At 40.1% G+C, this 18197-nt stretch overlaps 1 protein-coding gene across 1 annotated transcript; it reads right to left on the bottom strand.

Moving 5' to 3' along the window:
* Window positions 1-13470: 13470 nt before the first annotated feature.
* On the bottom strand, window positions 13471-17473 carry LOC139269248 (neurofilament heavy polypeptide-like). Its single transcript, XM_070888337.1, has 3 exons — window positions 16433-17473; window positions 15960-16084; window positions 13471-15388 (listed from the first exon to the last, which is right to left on the bottom strand). Exons 1-3 carry the CDS (start codon window positions 17471-17473, stop codon window positions 13471-13473), a joined length of 3084 nt encoding a protein of 1027 aa, XP_070744438.1.
* Window positions 17474-18197: the final 724 nt, after the last annotated feature.

The raw sequence follows: 18197 nt of genomic DNA, 5'->3' as shown, positions 1-18197 counted from the left end.
CAGCAGAGAATCAGGAAGGCGAATGGAATGTTGGCCTTCATTGCGAGAGGGATGGAATACAAAAGCAGGGAGGTCCTTCTGCAACTGTATAGGGTATTGGTGAGGCCGCACCTGGAGTACTGCGTGCAGTTTTGGTCACCTTACTTAAGGAAGGATATACTAGCTTTGGAGGGGATACAGAGACGATTCACTAGGCTGATTCCGGAGATGAGGGGGTTACCTTATGATGATAGAATGAGTAGACTGCGTCTTTACTCTTTGGAGTTCAGAAGGATGAGGGGTGATCTTATAGAAACATTTAAAATAATGAAAGGGATAGACAAGATAGAGGCAGAGAGGTTGTTTCCACTGGTCGGGAAGATTAGAACTAGGGGGCACAGCCTCAAAATACGGGGGAGCCAATTTAAAACCGAGTTGAGAAGGAATTTCTTCTCCCAGAGGGTTGTGAATCTGTGGCATTCTCTGCCCAAGGAAGCAGTTGAGGCTAGCTCATTGAATGTATTCAAGTCATAGATAGATAGATTTTTAACCAATAAGGGAATTAAGGGTTATGGGGAGCGGGCGGGTAAGTGGAGCTGAGTCCACGGCCAGATCAACCATGATCTTTTTGAATGGCGGAGCAGGCTCGAGGGGCTAGATGGCCTACTCCTGTTCTTAATTCTTATGTTCTTATAGCATGATTCAATCAAGCAGAGACAGCATGGTTTTATGAAAGGGAAATCATGTTTGACAAATTTGCTGGAATTCTTTGAGGCTGTAACGAGCAAGGTGGATAAGGGAGAACCAGTGGATGTGGTGTATTTGGATTTCCAGAAGGCATTCGATAAGGTGCCACATAAGAGGTTACTGCACAAGATAAAAGCTCACGGGGTTGGGGGTAATATATTAGCATGGATAGAGGATTGGCTAACTAATGGAAAACAGAGAGTCGGGATAAATTGGTCATTTTCCGGTTGGCAAACAGTGACTAGTGGGGTGCCGCAGGGATCGGTGCTGGGCCTCAACTATCTGTATTAATGACTTGGATGAAGGGACCGAGTGTAATGTAGCCAAATTTGCTGATGATACAAAGATGGGTGGGCAGGCAAGTTGTGAGGAGGATACAAAAAATCTGCAAAGGGATATAGACAGGCTAAGTGAGAGGGCAAAATTTGGCAGATGGAGTATAATGTGGGAAAATGTGAGGTTATCCATTTTGACAGAAATACTAGAAAAAGCAAATGGAGAAAAATTGCAAAGTGCTGCAGTAGCGGGGCCTGGGTTCCTTGTGCATGAAACACAAAAAGTTTACATGCAGGTACAGCAAGCAATCAGGAAGGCAAATGGAATGTTGGCCTTTATTGCAAGAGGGATAGAGTATAAAAGCAGAGAAGTCCTGCTACAACTGTACAGTGTATTGGTGAGGCCATACCTGGAGTACTGCGTGTAGTTTTGGTCTCCGTATTTAAGGAAGGATATACTTGCATTGGAGGCTGTTCAGAGAAGGTTCACTAGGTTGATTCCGGAGATGAGGGGGTTGACTTATGAAGATAGGTTGAGTAGGTTGGGCCTATACGCATTGGAGTTCAGAAGAATGAGAGGTGATCTTATTGAAACATAAGATAATGAGGGGCCTCGACAAGGTGGATGCAGAGAGGTATTTCCACTCATAGCGGAAACTAAAATTAGGGGACATAGTCTCAGAATAAGGGGCCGCCCATTTAAAACTGAGATGAGGAGAAATTTCTTCCCTGAGGGTTGTAAATCTATGAAATTCTCCGCCCCAGAGGGCTGTGGAGGCTGGGTCATTGAATATATTTAAGGCGGAGATAGACAGATTTTTGAGCGATAAGGGAGTAAAGGGTTGTGAGGAGCAGGCAGGAAAGTGGAGCTGAGTCCATGATCAGATCAATCATGATCTTATTGAATGGCGGAGCAGGCTCGAGGGGCCAAATGGCCTACTCCTGCTCCTATTTCTTATGTTCTTATTTTTTACAGGCCAATAACCTTTGTTTAGCATTCAATACACTGTTAAAGCCCCAGTTACAGCTAATTCCTTTTGATCTAACTTTCTTGGGTGATTTAACCGCATAATTACGACATCGAGTTTTCATCTGTTTCCCTGATTTGAGTGATTACACTGATTTCCGGCTCTGAGGAGGGTGGGGAGCGGGGGAGAGGGAGCACAGCGCAGGCTGTGTCAGAGCTGTGAATTACAGACCGCAACTATGCATGCGCCAAACCCTGAAGTTGAAGTCAGTTTCAATGGCGGAACTACGACAAATGCTGCCAGTTTGCCATGTTCCAGATTGCAAGTTCCGGGCTAATGTTCATGGCAAATTGGATGATATGCTGTTTTATAAGAGTAGGAGCATTATACCATGTAATACACAATATATTATTCTACTCTAGGGCCTATCCCTTTAGGCCACAAGGTTAATTATAATATATGAGATCAATTCTTGTTGGGGACTTACTGAATTCTGAGGCCAATTAGGTATTTTCTGTTTGCTGGGAAAACCTGTTTATAGATTGAAAATTGTTGGCTTTCTTTGTCTTTATTAACCATTTTTTTAAAATGTGTCTCCTGAAGTTAATTAGGTAATTATTTTGCTAGGGAACTTTATTAGTAGGTTGGAAATAACTATCTTCCTTCTATTCTTTTTAAAGGTTGTTTTGCTTCTGCACGAAAGTCTAAAGGATGATGATTTATTATAAGCTAGCAGATCTCCAATGGGATTACTTTTGGTCGGTCAGAGGTTACCCAGTTGCAACAAGAAGTACTTGGTTATGGAGGTGTGAGGGATGTTTATATCATCACTGAAAGGATTTGGAATGAAATCAATTCAAAAACGGAAAGGTATCTGTTGATCAGTCGCTGGGAGATAATGGTTTACTTACCCGCTGCAGGTGTACATTTATTCTACTTGCAAACCAATTACAGAAATAAGTATCTCCCTGCATGTAATATGAGGGAATAGCTTTTTCCTTTACAGCTAATTTTTTCAGTGTGTGTGTGTTTTTATAATGAAGTTCAAGAGATATATGAAACTTTAAAACGTTAAAATGTGTGTCTTTCCTTTATCAGCTGTGGCTCTTGCCTCTGAGTCAGAAGGTTGTGGGTTCAAGTCCCACTCCAGAGACTTGAGCACAAAATTTAGGCTGACACTCAAGTGCAGTGCTTGAGGGAGTGTTACACTTTCGGAGGTGCCATCTTTTAGATGAGACGTCAAATCGAGACCCTCCATTCTGCTCTCTCAAATGGACGTAAAAGATCCTTTGGCACTATTTCGAAGAAGAGCAGGGGAGATATCCCTGGTGTCCCAGCCAATATTTATCCCTTAATCAACTTCTAAAAACAGATTTTCTGGTCATTATCAAATTGCTGTTTGTGGGAGCTTGTGTGCAAATTGGCTGCCAATTTTCCTACATTACAGCAGTGACTACACTTCAAAAAGTACTTAATTGGCTGTAAAGGTCGTGAAAGGTGTTATATAAATGCAAATCTTTTTATCAAATATCTCTGCAACAGGTCTTATTTTAAAAAATCTCTAAGTAAAGATATTTAATGTTAGAACTTTTAATCAGAATTTTCCTCCAACCTTGAATTTATATATAAAGCTGTTTTTTAACTACTTGGTACAATAATTTCATCACTGGTCCTCCTAGTCTTCAGATAGTGGAAGAATAATCACTCAGACAGACCAAATGGCTTAGGTTATTATCTATGATGCAGGTTTGTTAAAAGGAAAAATTAAACACCAGCAAAAGATCAATACAGTAGATTCTACTAGAATACAGCATTTAACTTACAGCTGCTTGGTTTACAAAATCAAAAAAAGTGTGAGGCATTCTAATAACACTGAACTTGCATCAGTGCACAGGACACAAAACATATATGGAGTCATCATATGTCCATCCCCAAACGGGCTGCAATTCAGCATTAGGACAGGAAGAACTAGCAAGTAAAAAATATTTCTGTGATTATAGCTACTTCTTTATAATCTCAGATGCCAGAAGAGTGATTGACAGTTAGATATCATATGCAAGTTGTCATGTATGTGTATGCTTGGGGTTACTAGCCACTGTCTGAGGTCATTGGGCTGTACGCACGGGTGTGCGGGCCAGGTATATAAAGGAAGCCACCATGTAATGTGGGCACTTTGGGGCCCGAATAAAGTTGAGCCAGGTTTGCACCCGAGTGAATTTACAGTATTCAGTCTATCGAGTTATTACTTACATAACACAAGTGAACAAAGTTATCAAATTAAACTGATGGTTTCCTGGACCTATTAATAATGCTACATATAATTCCATTCACCTGTGTTTCTGAACAACTTTATTTGAATATTTTCATGACAAAGCAAGTGGATGTACAGGAAGGCTTCTGACTAAAATCCTTGGACTTCCGAGGCATTAGCATATCAATACATCTTGTCCCTTCAAACAGTTACTATGGTTACATTACGGCCAGAGGTAAATCTATATTCCATTTGCAGTAAACACATCAAAGAGGCCTCAGCATAATGCACGTCTCTAAGGCTTTTATATATATAAGAAAACGTTCTACGACATTAATAATTTTTGATTTGCCACAGATACTTCAGGAAAATGATTCAGGCTTTATTAAGATTTTACGATTTGTCCAAAAATAGATTCTTAGTATTATCACTGCTTCATTGTGAGTGTTGCTCGTAGTAAGTCAGATAATATGCCGCTTTATATTATCAAGAGTTTTATGCAATGTAATGCACAATATATTGTTCTGTTGCTAAGGTGAAGTTGTGTCCATTTAAGGCCATAAACTGTAACTGCTGTTAACCCTTCACTCCCTTATTGTTCCAAAATCTGTCTATCTCCACTTTAAATATATTCAATGACCCAACCTCCGCAGCTCTCTGGAGCAAAGAATTCCACAGATTTACGACCCTCTGAGAGAAGAAATTCCTTGTCATTTCAGTTCTAAATGGGCGACCCCTTATTCTTAAACAATGCCCCCTAATTCTAGATTCTCCCATGAGGGGAAACATCCTCTCTGCATTTACCTTGTCGAGCCCCATCAGTATCTTTGGCTTTTTTAAGTATGGACATTTAAAAGTCTGCATACACTCATCCTGAGGAATATTCTATTCTTGGAGAGTTTTTTTGTACAGAACAGATAGTAAATGCATATTGGATGCATGTTATAAAAATTTGCACTATTATCAAATCCTGACTGCTGTACTTGCAAAAGGACAATGTATCAAGGGCAGAAAAAAATGCCAGCTTTTTCTTTTATTTTCTTTTATTCTCTAACTTTTAACTTTTAACAATGAAGTGTGATGTATAATGCATATATAATATATAAATCTCTGCGTCTGGTGTATTAGCAAATACTTTGGTTTAGCAATCTCTGTGAAATTAGCTTGGATGATGTGGAATCGGTATGGATGGAGCTACAGAATACCAAAGAGCAGAAAAGGCTACTGGGAGTTGTGTACAGACCACTAAACAGTAGTAGTGAGGTTGGGGACAACATCAAGCAAGAACTTAGGAATCCGTGCACTAAAGGTACAGCAGTTATCATGAGCGACTTTAATCTACATATTGATTGGGCGAACCAAATTGGTAGCAATACGGTGGAGGAGGATTTCCTGGAGTGTATTAGGGATGGTTTCCTCGACCAATATGTCGAGGAACCAACTAGAGGGCTGGCCATCCTGGACTGGGTGATGTGTAATGAGAAAGGACTAATTAACAATCTTGTTGTGCGAGGCCCCTTGGGGAAGAATGACCATAATATGGTAGAATTCTTTATTAAGATGGAGAGTTAATTCAGAGACTAGGGTCCTGAACTTAAGGAAAGGTAACTTCAATGGTATGAGACGTGACTTGGCTAGAATAGACTGACGAGTAATACTTAAAGGGTTGACGGTGGATAGGCAATGGCAAATATTTAAAGATCACATGGATGAACTTCAACAATTGTACATTCCTGTCTGGAGTAAAAATAAAACAGGGAAGGTGGCTCAACCGTGGCTAACAAGGGAAATTAAGGATAGTGTTAAAGCCAAGGAAGAGGCATATAAATTGGCCAGAAAACCTGAGGACTGGGAGAATTTTATAATAGCAGAGGAGAACAAAGAGTTTAATTAGGAGGGGGAAAATAGAGTATGAGAGGAAGCTTGATGGCAACATAAAAACTGACTGCAAAAGCTTCTATAGATATGTGAAGAGAAAAGGATTAATGAAAACAAATGTAGGTCCCTTGCAGGCAGATTCAGGTGAATTTATAATGGGGAACAAAGAAATGGCGGACCAGTTAAACAAATACTTTGGTTCTGTCTTCACGAAGGAAGACACGAATAACCTTCCGAAAATACGAGGGGACCGAGGGTCTAGTGGGAAGGAGGAACTAAAGGAAATCCTTATTAGGCGGGAAATTGTGTTAGGGAAATTGATGGGATTGAAGGCCGATAAATCCCCGGGGCCTGATAGTCTGCATCCCAGAGTACTTAAGGAAGTAGCCCTAGAAATAGTGGATGCATTGGTGATCATTCGGATCGGTTCCTATGGATTGGAGGGTAGCTAATGTAACACCACTTTTTAAGAAAGGAGGGAGAGAGAAAATGGGGAATTACAGACCGGTTAGCCTGACATCAGTAGTGGGGAAAATGTTGGAATCAATTATTAAAGATGAAAAAGCAGCACATTTGGAAAGCAGTGACAGGATCGGTCCAAGTCAGCATGGATTTATGAAAGGGAAATCCTGCTTGACAAATCTTCTAAAATTTTTTGAGGATGTAACTGGTAGAGTGGACAAGGGAGAACCAGTGGATGTGGTGTATTTGGACTTTCAAAAGGCTTTTGACAAGATCCCACACAAGAGATTGGTGTGCAGAATTAAAGCACATGGTATTGGGGTTAATGTACTGACGTGGATAGAGAACTGGTTGGCAGACAGGAAGCAGAGAGTCGGGATAAATGGGTCTTTTTCAGAAAGGTAGGCAGTGACTAGTGGGGTGCCACAGGGCTCAGTGCTGGGATCCCAGCTATTTACAATATACATTAATTATTTGGATGAGGGAATTGAGTGTAATATCTCCAAGTTTGCAGATGACACTAAGCTGGGTGGTGGTGTGAGCTGTGAGGAGGACGCTAAAAGGCTGCAGGGTGACTTGGACAGGTTACGTGAGTGGGCATACATGTGGCAGATGCCGTATAATGTGGATAAATGTTGAGGTTATCCACTTTGGTGGCAAAAACACGAAGGTAGAATAGTATCTGAATGGTGGCAGATTAGGAAAAGGGGAGGTGCAACGAGACCTGGGTGTCATGGTACATCAGTCATTGAAAGTTGGCATGCAGGTACAGCAGGCGGTGAAGAAGGCAAATGGTATGTTGGCCTTCATTGCTAGGGGCTTTGAGTATAGGAGCAGAGAGGTCTTACTGCAGTTGTACAGGGCCTCACCTGGAATATTGTGTTCAGTTTTGGTCTCCTAATCTGAGTAAGGATGTTCTTGCTATTAAGGGAGTGTAGCGAAGGTTCACCAGACTGATTCCAGGGATGGCAGGACTGACATATAAGGAGAGACTGGATCGACTGGGCCTGTATTCACTGGAGTATAGATGGATGAGAGGGGATCTCATAGAAACATATAAAATTCTGATGGAACTGGACAGGTTAGATGCAGGAAGAATGTTCCCGATGTTGGGGAAGTCCAGGACCAGGGGACATAGTCTAAGGATAAGAGGTAAGCCATTTAGGACTGAGATGAGGAGAAACTTATTCACTCAGAGAGTTGTTAACCTGTGGAATTCCCTACTGCAGAGAGTTGTTGATGCCAGTTAATTGGATATATTCAAGAGGGAGTTACATATTGCCCTTACGACTAAAGGGATCAAGGGGTATGGAGAGAAAGCAGAAAAGGGGTACTGAGGTGAATGATCAGCCATGATCTTATTGAATGATGGTGCAGGCTCAAAGGATTGCATGGCCTACTCCTGCACCTATTTTCTATGTTTCTAAAGGTAATTAAAGTTTGCTTGTTGAGTGTTTTATGACAAACAGACTGTAACATGTTGGATTCACAAATATATATAATTACGATTTTTGTATATGTCAAAATATATGTCTCCAACAAGAAAAGGTCCAACCATTACCTCCTGACCTACAATGGCACCATCATTATTAAGACTTCAACCATCAAGATCCAGGCGGTCACCATTGACCACAAGCTTAACTGGACCAGCTATATCAACAATGTTACTACAAGAGCAGAGCCTGAGTACTCTGTGTTAAATGGCTCACCTCCTGTTCCCTCAATGCCCATCCGCTATCTGCAAGGGTCAAGTCAGTAGTGTGATGAAATACTCAGCTGTCACCTAGATAGTGAAGCTGCAACACGCAATGACATTCAAGCTTGACACCATCCAGGACAAAGCAATCTACTTGATTAGCACCCCTGCCACTGAACTTAATGTTTACCCGCTCCACCATTAGCACTGTGGCTACTATATGTAATATCCACAGGATGAACTGCAGCAATTCGCCATGCCTGTTTCGACAGCATTTCCCAGCCTATGACATCTGCCGCCGAGAAGGACAAGAGCAGCAATGTAATGGGAACACCATAACCTTCAAATTCCCCTCCAAGTCACACATCAACCTGACTTGGATAGAGGTCACCATTCCTTCATCATTGTTATATCAAAATGCTGGAGTTTGTTAGCTGACACCATTGTGGGAGCACCACCACAAGGACTGCAGTGGAAGTAGAAGGCCATCACCACTTTTTCAGAGCAACTAGGAACGGGCAATAAATACTGCCTTGCCAGTGTTGCTCATATCCCAATAACAAATAACAAATACATATCGAATATCAGGACTATCATAGCAATTTTAAATGGGCAAATATCAAGAAATTAATTAACCTGGAAAAGTACTCTAACCTTACAGAGGTTGTTTGATTGTTAAAATTGAACCACTAAACTGAAAAGTGAGGACAAACAAATTTGTTGTAGTCAGCCTAAGAAATATATCAGGGCTTCTGTCGAGGACGTCATATTCAAACAGATTGCTATTTTGGAAGTTAGGTATATGTTTAACTGAGAGCTTACAATCTATAAAACATTAGATCCACCTTCTTATCACTTTTATGTGTTCCATCGTGCCTGGGGTATGAATGTCTGATCAGCCAGAATTACTGTATCTTGTAGCTTTTGGATGTATATGCATTTTTACTTTTACTGCTGTTCAAGTGCAGAAAATTGCATACATCTGGAGTAGTGCTTTGATTTTCTTGCATAAGAATGGATTCTAAATTATGATATCTAAATGATGGAACCTCATCATAGCAATGGATGATTCATAATCATCCTGCAATTCTTGCAAAAAGGTTTCTAACTGTATTATTTACATGCATTCTTTCTTCAGTTTAATGTAATCTTTTAATTTTTGTGTTTGTGATCTTTTCCTTTACATACCATTCATATATTATTTTACAAGTGGGGTAAATTACCATCTTTCCTTAAAACTACCATCAAAGGGACTATAAAGGGCAGTGAGTTAGAACAATGTCTTTGCATCTCTGGAATATTGGTTTCAAATCATCCCTGACTAATGGAATGAAAGTTTGTCTTTTTCATTGGTTATAGAGATGCTAAATAAAATTAGTTTTACTATCCAAACCCAATTCCTTCTTCTTCGACTGTGTCTTTAATAAAGTGTGATTTGGGAAAAGCAATGTTATGCATTATTTTCTGAACACTTTCCATATGGTCAGATTGATGAGAGCTATATCATCATTTCTGAACTAAATATGGTGTTATTACTGCTAAATATTTCATTCTGATCCTATTCTTTGATTATGAATTGCTGGTAAAGGACATTACAGATAGATATTAATTACTTTGTTTTATGTTTCTACTCATATGTTAAGTAAAGAGGAACTGGATCTGAAAATCCCCATTGGCTTTTAAGGGCAATCAGTAAACTACTGTGGTGTCAAAAGTATTGGGGCTTATTTACCTTATTGTGCATCTTGCAATCAATATACTAACTTTGCTATTATTATTTAAGCATTTGAGTCAGTCATTGAGTTGTGCAATGCTGATGAGTTTATTTTTCTGAGAATTATCCCAGTTGGTGAACATATTTTTATATCAGTAGTAATACCCTGGCTGTTAGAATCAGTGTGGGGTTTTCAGGTCTCTAAATCTGCTGAGAAGGAAACAGGGCAGACAGGTAACAAAAGCAGAAAATTGGGTACTAATTAGAAATCTCACTCTCAGAAAAACAAGCATGATTTGGATATGGGAAAATCCTCTGGTAATAGGTGGTACTCTAAATTTTAAGTCATGATGGGACATACTGAGTAAAACTTCACTGTGTATTTCCGTGTGCTATGGTTGACCTGGAAGTAGTTGATGTTGAAATGGCTGGAAAAGAATTCTATACCCTAGTACCAATTATCCCTCATCTCATGGAGATCAGTGGATTTATAATTTGAATGAGTCATGCAGACCAAGAGGGTCCCACGTTCAATCCCTGGTCTTTGCTGAGTTACATGATCTCGGCCAGGGCTGCAGTGAAGGTAGGACTGTGCTTGGCTGTGATACCTTGCAGTAGAATAGTCTGTCAATACTCACTGTCAAGGTCCACGCATGAATAATGGCCCCTTGGTTGAGTTATCAACAGCATGCCAATGCCTGTAGACCAATATCCCAGGAGGGAGTCAACACCTTCACAATAGAGGGGAGAAAATTGGCAAAGAAAAAGATTATTCAAATCCCTATGCCCATTAAATTATTTTTCAAATGCACATACCCATTACATTGGGGTCACACTGTCCCGCAGTGTAGATCATTATTTCAGTGGTCTATTGGAGGCTGAAGCTTTATTTGGTGATAACTATGATGGCATTAAAGTAGTCTTCTCAGTTATTCTCTTTCCTTCAGCCGACTATTCTTGCATTGTAAATGATCCCTGATGCTTAGTTTCATCAAACATATATACTATTTTAAATCCTACTATTGCCCTTAAATTAAAAATATTAGTTTTCTCACCAGTTTTACATCAAACTTGGTCTCGTAATGTTAGATTTATTTATATCAAGTACACCATAAGATTAATAGTTGGTTAATTTTAAACTTTGTGAAATTGAAAAAAGATTGGTTTACATTAAATTATAACATTGGTCAGCACAATTTTGTTTTTTTTTCTCTTGAAAGTAGCAACTTTTCTGGGATATGGTCCAATAGGAACCAACAGCCCTTGGGACTTCGCCTAAGATGTTATTCCCCAAATATGAGCCTGAACAGTGAGTATTGGCAGTTATTCAACTGAAGGCCATCCCAACCAAATCCAGTCCTGGACTCAGTCATCACTCACTTACAGTGGGGGTAACTGTCTAGCAATTGGAAGGATGGAACTGTAGCCTGTTCCCTTCCCTAGCCTGGGGACACTGAGGTTGATTATAGCAATGCACAACAAACTCAACACAGAACAGACTTCAAACCTGGAATATTTTTGTTTTATATACCTCAATACCACATCAAAGTGCATTTACCCACTGATCCTTTTGAGGAGCCACAGACAGTACATTTTTATTTCAGTCATATCTGTGGCTGTGATATTTTAACTTAATAGCTTCCCTGTTGTCCAAATATATCCGAATCTCCAACATATTTATTTTAGATTCAGATGACTGCTACAATCAAACTCGATGGGCTGAATTTTCGAGGGGTTTGACACTCTGCAGCGAAAACCCAGTCGCAAAGCCCGAGTGAGATACTTAGCTGCTTGTTTGCGGTGGCGATGGGATGTACCGCCAGGGAGAGGTGCGTCGGATGTGTAACGACGTGGATTGTGTTACCGTTCAATTTTCGGCACTCTCCCAACCTATACGCTGTGCCCAGAATAGTGACAGGTAAAACCTGTCGGTGCAGCCCTGCCAGCAGCGGTAAGTTAGAAAACTTGCAAAAAAGGCAAGTTAAAGTTTATTTTATTTTTTTCCAGCTATTTGGTATCTAAGGGTTTTGATAATGTTGTTTGAATGTTTTTTTGAATTTTTCTCCCAAGACCTCTCTCGCAGCGCAAACGACCCCACACTAAAGTTGGCGAGGATCGCGTTTTGCGCCGCAAATGCTTGTGCAATCCCTCCCTTACCGATTCCCCAAAGGCCAAAAGTTCAGCCTAAAATCGGTAACGCAGCGAAAACGGTAATTTTCATGTATCACTACCGTTTTCGCCCAAAAACCCCAAAACCCAAAAATCCAGTCCTATATTCTTACAGATATATTCAAAATGCCAGTGAAGTCAATTTATTTTAGCATTGCTATTTAGCTAGACTGCTGCATATTTTGTTTAATTATTTAATAAACTTGTGAATCTCCTATGACCTTACTCAAACTTAATCAGAGGAAATGATGTGTCTTTCAGCTGTGTTTGTTGTACCAGGCTGAGAGAGGTTACACTGCCACCTCTGGAACAGGTTAGAATTACAGGCCTTCTCATTATATGATTTTTTTTAGAGGTCGCAGTACTACCTGGAGGAAGTAAGAATAGCAGGCATTACCATTACAGTTAATGTTACCCATTAATTTCAATGAATTGGCGTGTGATAACATACCAACTCAAGATTTTAATATATTATATAGATACATATTTATCCCAACAAAGATAATTATTTTTCCTGAAATTTTCAGTCTTTCACACTTGTGTATGTATCACAGTCTTTTATATGCACTACCAGTCCCTGTCTCTTTCCTCTTCTCCCTCCTCTCAATGGCGTGCATCAATTTTTCCTATGATGAATCTGATTCCGGGCGGTACTTTGATGCTTTGCCTAACATTTATTACAGACAATACTATTTCTGACAAAAACATGAACAACTCCACATAAACACTGACACAAATGATCAATCTTGAGAAAATATAATGTTCCTATAAGAAAGTTGCTGTTTTATTCAAAGAAAATGCAATCATTTTATAATTAGATGTTGTCATTATACATAAATTTTAATCATGTCAATTTGCATTAGTATTGATATATACTTCAGAGGCACATTGTATCTGTTAAGCTCTTTATTTATATATTGCACGTTGTAAGTAATTTGACAGTATTTGTTTTGGTGCACATTTTAGAGTGAGGATGTGACTTTTTACCTTCAATTCACGACTGTTATTTGATTAATATAAGTCAGCAAATACTCTCTATCTTTAGGAGATATGGTCAGTCATTTTAAATGCACTTATTACTGAGGCAGGATAATGATTGACACTCTTCAAGTGTAAGTGTTTAGCATTCTGCATACATCACATTCTGCTATATAAGTTACCACAATGCATTTATCTGCCTCTTTTCTGAACACTTATTGCTTACCAGCCCCTTGTATCATAACAAGGTACAATATTATCTTGGCAGTTTTTCTACATTAATCACTTAGTTCCTTGGTGTAGTATTTCTTTGGTGATTTTTTTTCTCCTCATAAAATCATTCTTTATACCTTTTATTCCTCTGCTTTTTTAGTTTTGTCTGTTGTCTTTGACTCTTTAGTACTGGAAGACTTCTCTGATTTTCCCTCTTTGTCATTCTTAACTTGTGTTTCATCTTTAACTTCAGAAGTCTTTTCCTTTTTAGACTCTTTACTAATTTGTTCTTTTTCTGCTGCCTCTTCCTTTTGATTTTTTGTAGGCTCTGGGTCAGATTTCTTTGCTTCTGATTTTTTCACTGTTTCGGTTGTCTCATCCTTTGTTTCTTTTTTACTCTCTTTACTTTGATCTGTTACTTTTTCTTTAACTTCTGTGGTTTTCTCAGGCTCCTTCTCTGTTGTTGTGGGATCTGGTTTAGCTGGTTCTACTTTTGCACTTTTCTGTGATTCTTCTTTTGATGGTTCTGTTTTTTCAATCTTCTCTTGAGGCTTAGGCTCTGGTACAGAAGAGCTTTTATTTTCTTCGGGTTCATCTTTGGGCTCTGGTTTTGTATCTTTCTTTTCTTCAACTTTGGGCTCTGGTTTTGCCTCTTTCTTCTCTTCAACTTTGGGCTCTGGTTTTGCCTCTTTCTTTTCTTCAACTTTGGGCTCTGGTTTTGTTTCTTTCTTTTCTTCAACTTTGGGCTCTGGTTTTGTTTCTTTCTTTTCTTCAACTTTGGGCTCTGATTTTGCCTCTTTCTTCTCTTCAACTTTGGGCTCTGGTTTTGTTTCTTTCTTTTCTTCAACTTTGGGCTCTGGTTTTGTTTCTTTCTTTTCTTCAACTTTGGGCTCTGGTTTTGTTTCTTTCTTTTCTTCAACTTTGGGCTCTGGTTTTGCCTCTTTCTTCTCTTCAACTTTGGGCTCTGGTTTTGTTTCTTTCTTTTCTTCAACTTTGGGCTCTGGTTTTGTTTCTTTCTTTTCTTCAACTTTGGCCTCTGGTTTTGCCTCTTTCTTTTCTTCAACTTTGGGCTCTGGTTTTGTTTCTTTCTTCTCTTCAACTTTGGGCTCTGGTTTTGCCTCTTTCTTCTCTTCAACTTTGGGCTCTGGTTTTGCCTCTTTCTTCTCTTCAACTTTGGGCTCTGGTTTTGTTTCTTTCTTTTCTTCAACTTTGGGCTCTGGTTTTGTTTCTTTCTTTTCTTCAACTTTGGGCTCTGGTTTTAGGTCGGTCTTCTCTTCAACTTTGGGTTCTGGTTTAGTATCTTTCTTTTCTTCCATTTTGGGCTCTGGTTTTACCTCTTCCTTTCCTTTGTCCACGGGTTCTGCTTTTGATTCACTTTTCTTTTCATCCTCATCAGATTGAGATTCTGGTTTGGAGGGTTCCTCTGGCTCCTTCTCCTTTTCTATTTTTGCTGTTTCTTCAGCCTCTGGCTCTTTTTCTGGGCTTTCTTTCTCCTCCGTTTCCTTATCTTTTGCTTTAGGTTCAACTGTTTCTTTTTCATCCACCTTTTTCACTGGTTCCTTTTGCTCTGTGATAGGTTCGTCTTCTTCCTTTTCCTTTGGTTGCTCCTTTTTACCATCTTTCACATCCTCTTTCTCTACTTCTAGTGTTTCTTTGGCTTTCTCTTCTACAGTTGATTTTGCTTTATCTTCTTCTTCAGCTTTTTCAGTCGTTGTGTCTTCTTTCACAGCTTCTTCATCAGATTTAATTTCTTGGTCACCCTTGTCCTCTGCACTTTCAGCTTCTTCCTCTGCTGCTTCTTCAGCTTCTGCCCCTTCATCTTGCTCGTCAGCTTCTTCCTTCTCTTCCTTTCCTTCTTCAGCCTTTTCTGTCTCTTCCGTTTCTTCCGTTGCTTCATCCATTTGTTCCTCTGCAATCTTTTCTTTGTCAGCTGGTTTGGCCTTTTCTTCAGACTTGGCTTTAATATTGTTTGGTACTGCAGGAACTTTATGATACCCTTCTATATAAGGATAGGGACTTGTCCCAATAAATCTTGATTCTTCACCCTCCAGGAGTTTCCTTTACAAAATAAAATAACAACAATAATTATTAATGATAGCTGCTGCCTGCAAATTTTACGGCTATTGTCTTTATGTCATCAACAACAAACTTTGTTTACTCATTAATGTTAAAAGAAAAACAAGGAGGACTGGACATCTGAGGTAAAAATGGAAATTGCTAAAACGCATAGCATGTAGTCGGCTTCTGAACCAGAAATAGGGTTGTAAATAAGGAGCGTACTCTAACTTCTCTCTCAGATCCTAACTCACCTTCATTTCTAGCAATTTTGTTTTTTTATTCAACGCTATTAATTATCCAGATTCCAATTAAATGATTGTGTTCTTTTATGTGTTTCCGGTTTACGTTTCCAAAAACTGAAAACTAGGAACCATTATACAACATTGGTGGCTCATAGATATTTTCGCATCAAAATACTATTGTAAGTATTACATAATTTAAGGCATGATTATCTAGTGTGAAGATATTGTGAGGTTTAGCTAATTTGCCCATTCCTCTGACATTTAGACCGTATGCTCTCAGACTCGCTTACGCAACGCACTTTACATTTGACACCCACACCATTCATTACCTGTACGCCGCAATTTCAATGTCCAAAGCCATTTTAACGTTGAGTAAGTCTTGGTACTCCCTGAGTTGCGCAGCCATTTCCCATTTCGTGCTCCTCAATTCGCTTTCAAGTTGCTGAGCTGCTTCCTGTAACGTTAAATATTTGGCAGAAATAAATGGTGATGTACATGAAACCTTTCAAATGTGTAAAATCCATAATCAGATTGCACTGGTATATTAATATATGGAATTGGGAAGTTAAGAAAGCAACCGAGAAAAACGCGGATCCATACAAGATATAAAACTTAGTGTACACTAACTTAGAACTTTGGTATTAGACAACATAAATCAACTACCCTCTCAATGTCAGTTTTAAAAGTTAAACGAATTAAATTATGATTTTTTGTAAATAAACAACCTTCATCCCCTAAACTGTTTTTTTTTGGCTATTGAGAAAATAGTTGGGTCACTAAAATAATGTGATCTAAAGACTACCTGGTAGCTGGAAATGTCTGCACTGTGTCTGTCCTCCATCTCAAACCTTTGCCTTTCCAGTGATTCTTTAGTCCCTTTCAGGGTCTCCAACTCAATATTCTTGCACTGCAGATGTCTGCGATATTCTAGGATTTCATCCTGCGCTGCGTGGATGGCGTCCGTGTTGACCTTGGCGGCTTGGTTCAGTCTTTCCAGCTTCACTTTAAACACCTCATCGGTCTGGCTGGTGGTCTTGGCTGCGTGACCTTCCATCTGTGCCCGGATCTCCCGGAGAGCGGCCGTGATATCGGACTTGAGGGAATCCCTCACTTCTAAAGTTATCTGAGAGCCCTGGATCTGATTCAGCAAATCTCGAACTTCTTCGTCGTGATTCGCCTTCATGAAAGAAGCCTCGTCAGTGAGAAACTGGAGCTTCTTGTCCAGGTCTGCCTTCAGCAAGCCTGCATCCTCTATATATTTGTTCAGACCCCTGATGCTGGCGTCCACCTCTTCCCTTATCCTGCTCTCGTCCTCGACCCTCTGTTTGATGTGCTGGATATCCTCCTCCAAGTGTTCCTGCTCCAGCTGCAACTGCGCCTTGTCATTGCTGATCTGCACCACCACATTGCGCAGATCTTTGATCTCTCTCTCGTACAGCTCTCCGATGGCCGATCTTCCGGATTGCTGCTGCCTTAAGGATGCAGCCTCTGCCTCCAGATTCTTGTTCTGCAGCTCCAGGTTCCTCACTTTGTCGATGTAAGTGGCGAAGCGATCGTTGAGGGTCTGCAGCATCTCCTTCTCGTTGCGCGATCTGATGTCCCCATTGATGACCCCGGATTCCAGGCTCTCGGTGGAGGTTGTGATCTGAGAGCCGAAGCTGGCTGTCAGGCCCGGGGTCACCCGCTTGTAGGAGTTGATGGTGCTGGGACCGCGGGACCATGTCTGTGAGTAGAAGCCGCTGCTTGCCAGCGAGCCTGCAGAACGGGACACAGAGCGGGGCGAGTCCCCCAATACCCTGCGGTAAGAGCTGGTGCCGAGCATTGTATCCAGACCGTAACTCATCGTGCGAAAGGAAGAGTTGCACTGCAGTGGGGAGGGAGGAGGCGGCGCCTTTTATACACCGCAGAATGTGCTAACTTGGCAAGAACCTGCTCCAGCGACGTTTCACTCGCCAATCTGCTGAAGATGTCTCCTCCCTCCCCCCGTTTACTGTATGTCGAAAGATAACCATTTTAACCAGATCAGGTTTCAGAAATACTTCTACTTACAGATAAAGATACTAAAATATTCACAATTTATTGTGATTAAAATTCTGTTTCCCCACCCTATCGTATATAATTAAACCGTGAATAAGCAATTGGGTCTGAATATTCACTATTGGGATCATTCTTTAACATTAAAACATTATATGCTAATAGAAAAACGTGAGAGTCAAATGCGGGCAGGTTTCACGGCATTGCTGGTGATAAGAATAGTTCCCCGTTATTTTGCCTTTTGCCTGATGTTTGATTGAACTCCGCATTGTCATTAATTATTCAGGTTTTAAAGAAAAACTTATCACGGCACAAAGTCCAACCTGAAGTTTAAACCATTGTAAAATAGTTTGTATATGTATCTAAATGTATACACAGTTACTAGCGTGTGTAAAAGTTTATGCTGCTCGGTTGGAAGATCTTAGATTTCATTACCATTATTCTGCAAACTGCGATGGGGCCATAGACATTTTGTGTTTTTTGTTACTTTCTTTACAAGAAGTAACCCCTCCGTACACACACGCGCACCAAAG

Source organism: Pristiophorus japonicus, chromosome 8, assembly GCF_044704955.1.
Source record: "Pristiophorus japonicus isolate sPriJap1 chromosome 8, sPriJap1.hap1, whole genome shotgun sequence".
Classification (NCBI taxonomy): domain Eukaryota; kingdom Metazoa; phylum Chordata; class Chondrichthyes; family Pristiophoridae; genus Pristiophorus; species Pristiophorus japonicus.
This window is presented reverse-complemented; position numbering and strand designations above follow the sequence as displayed.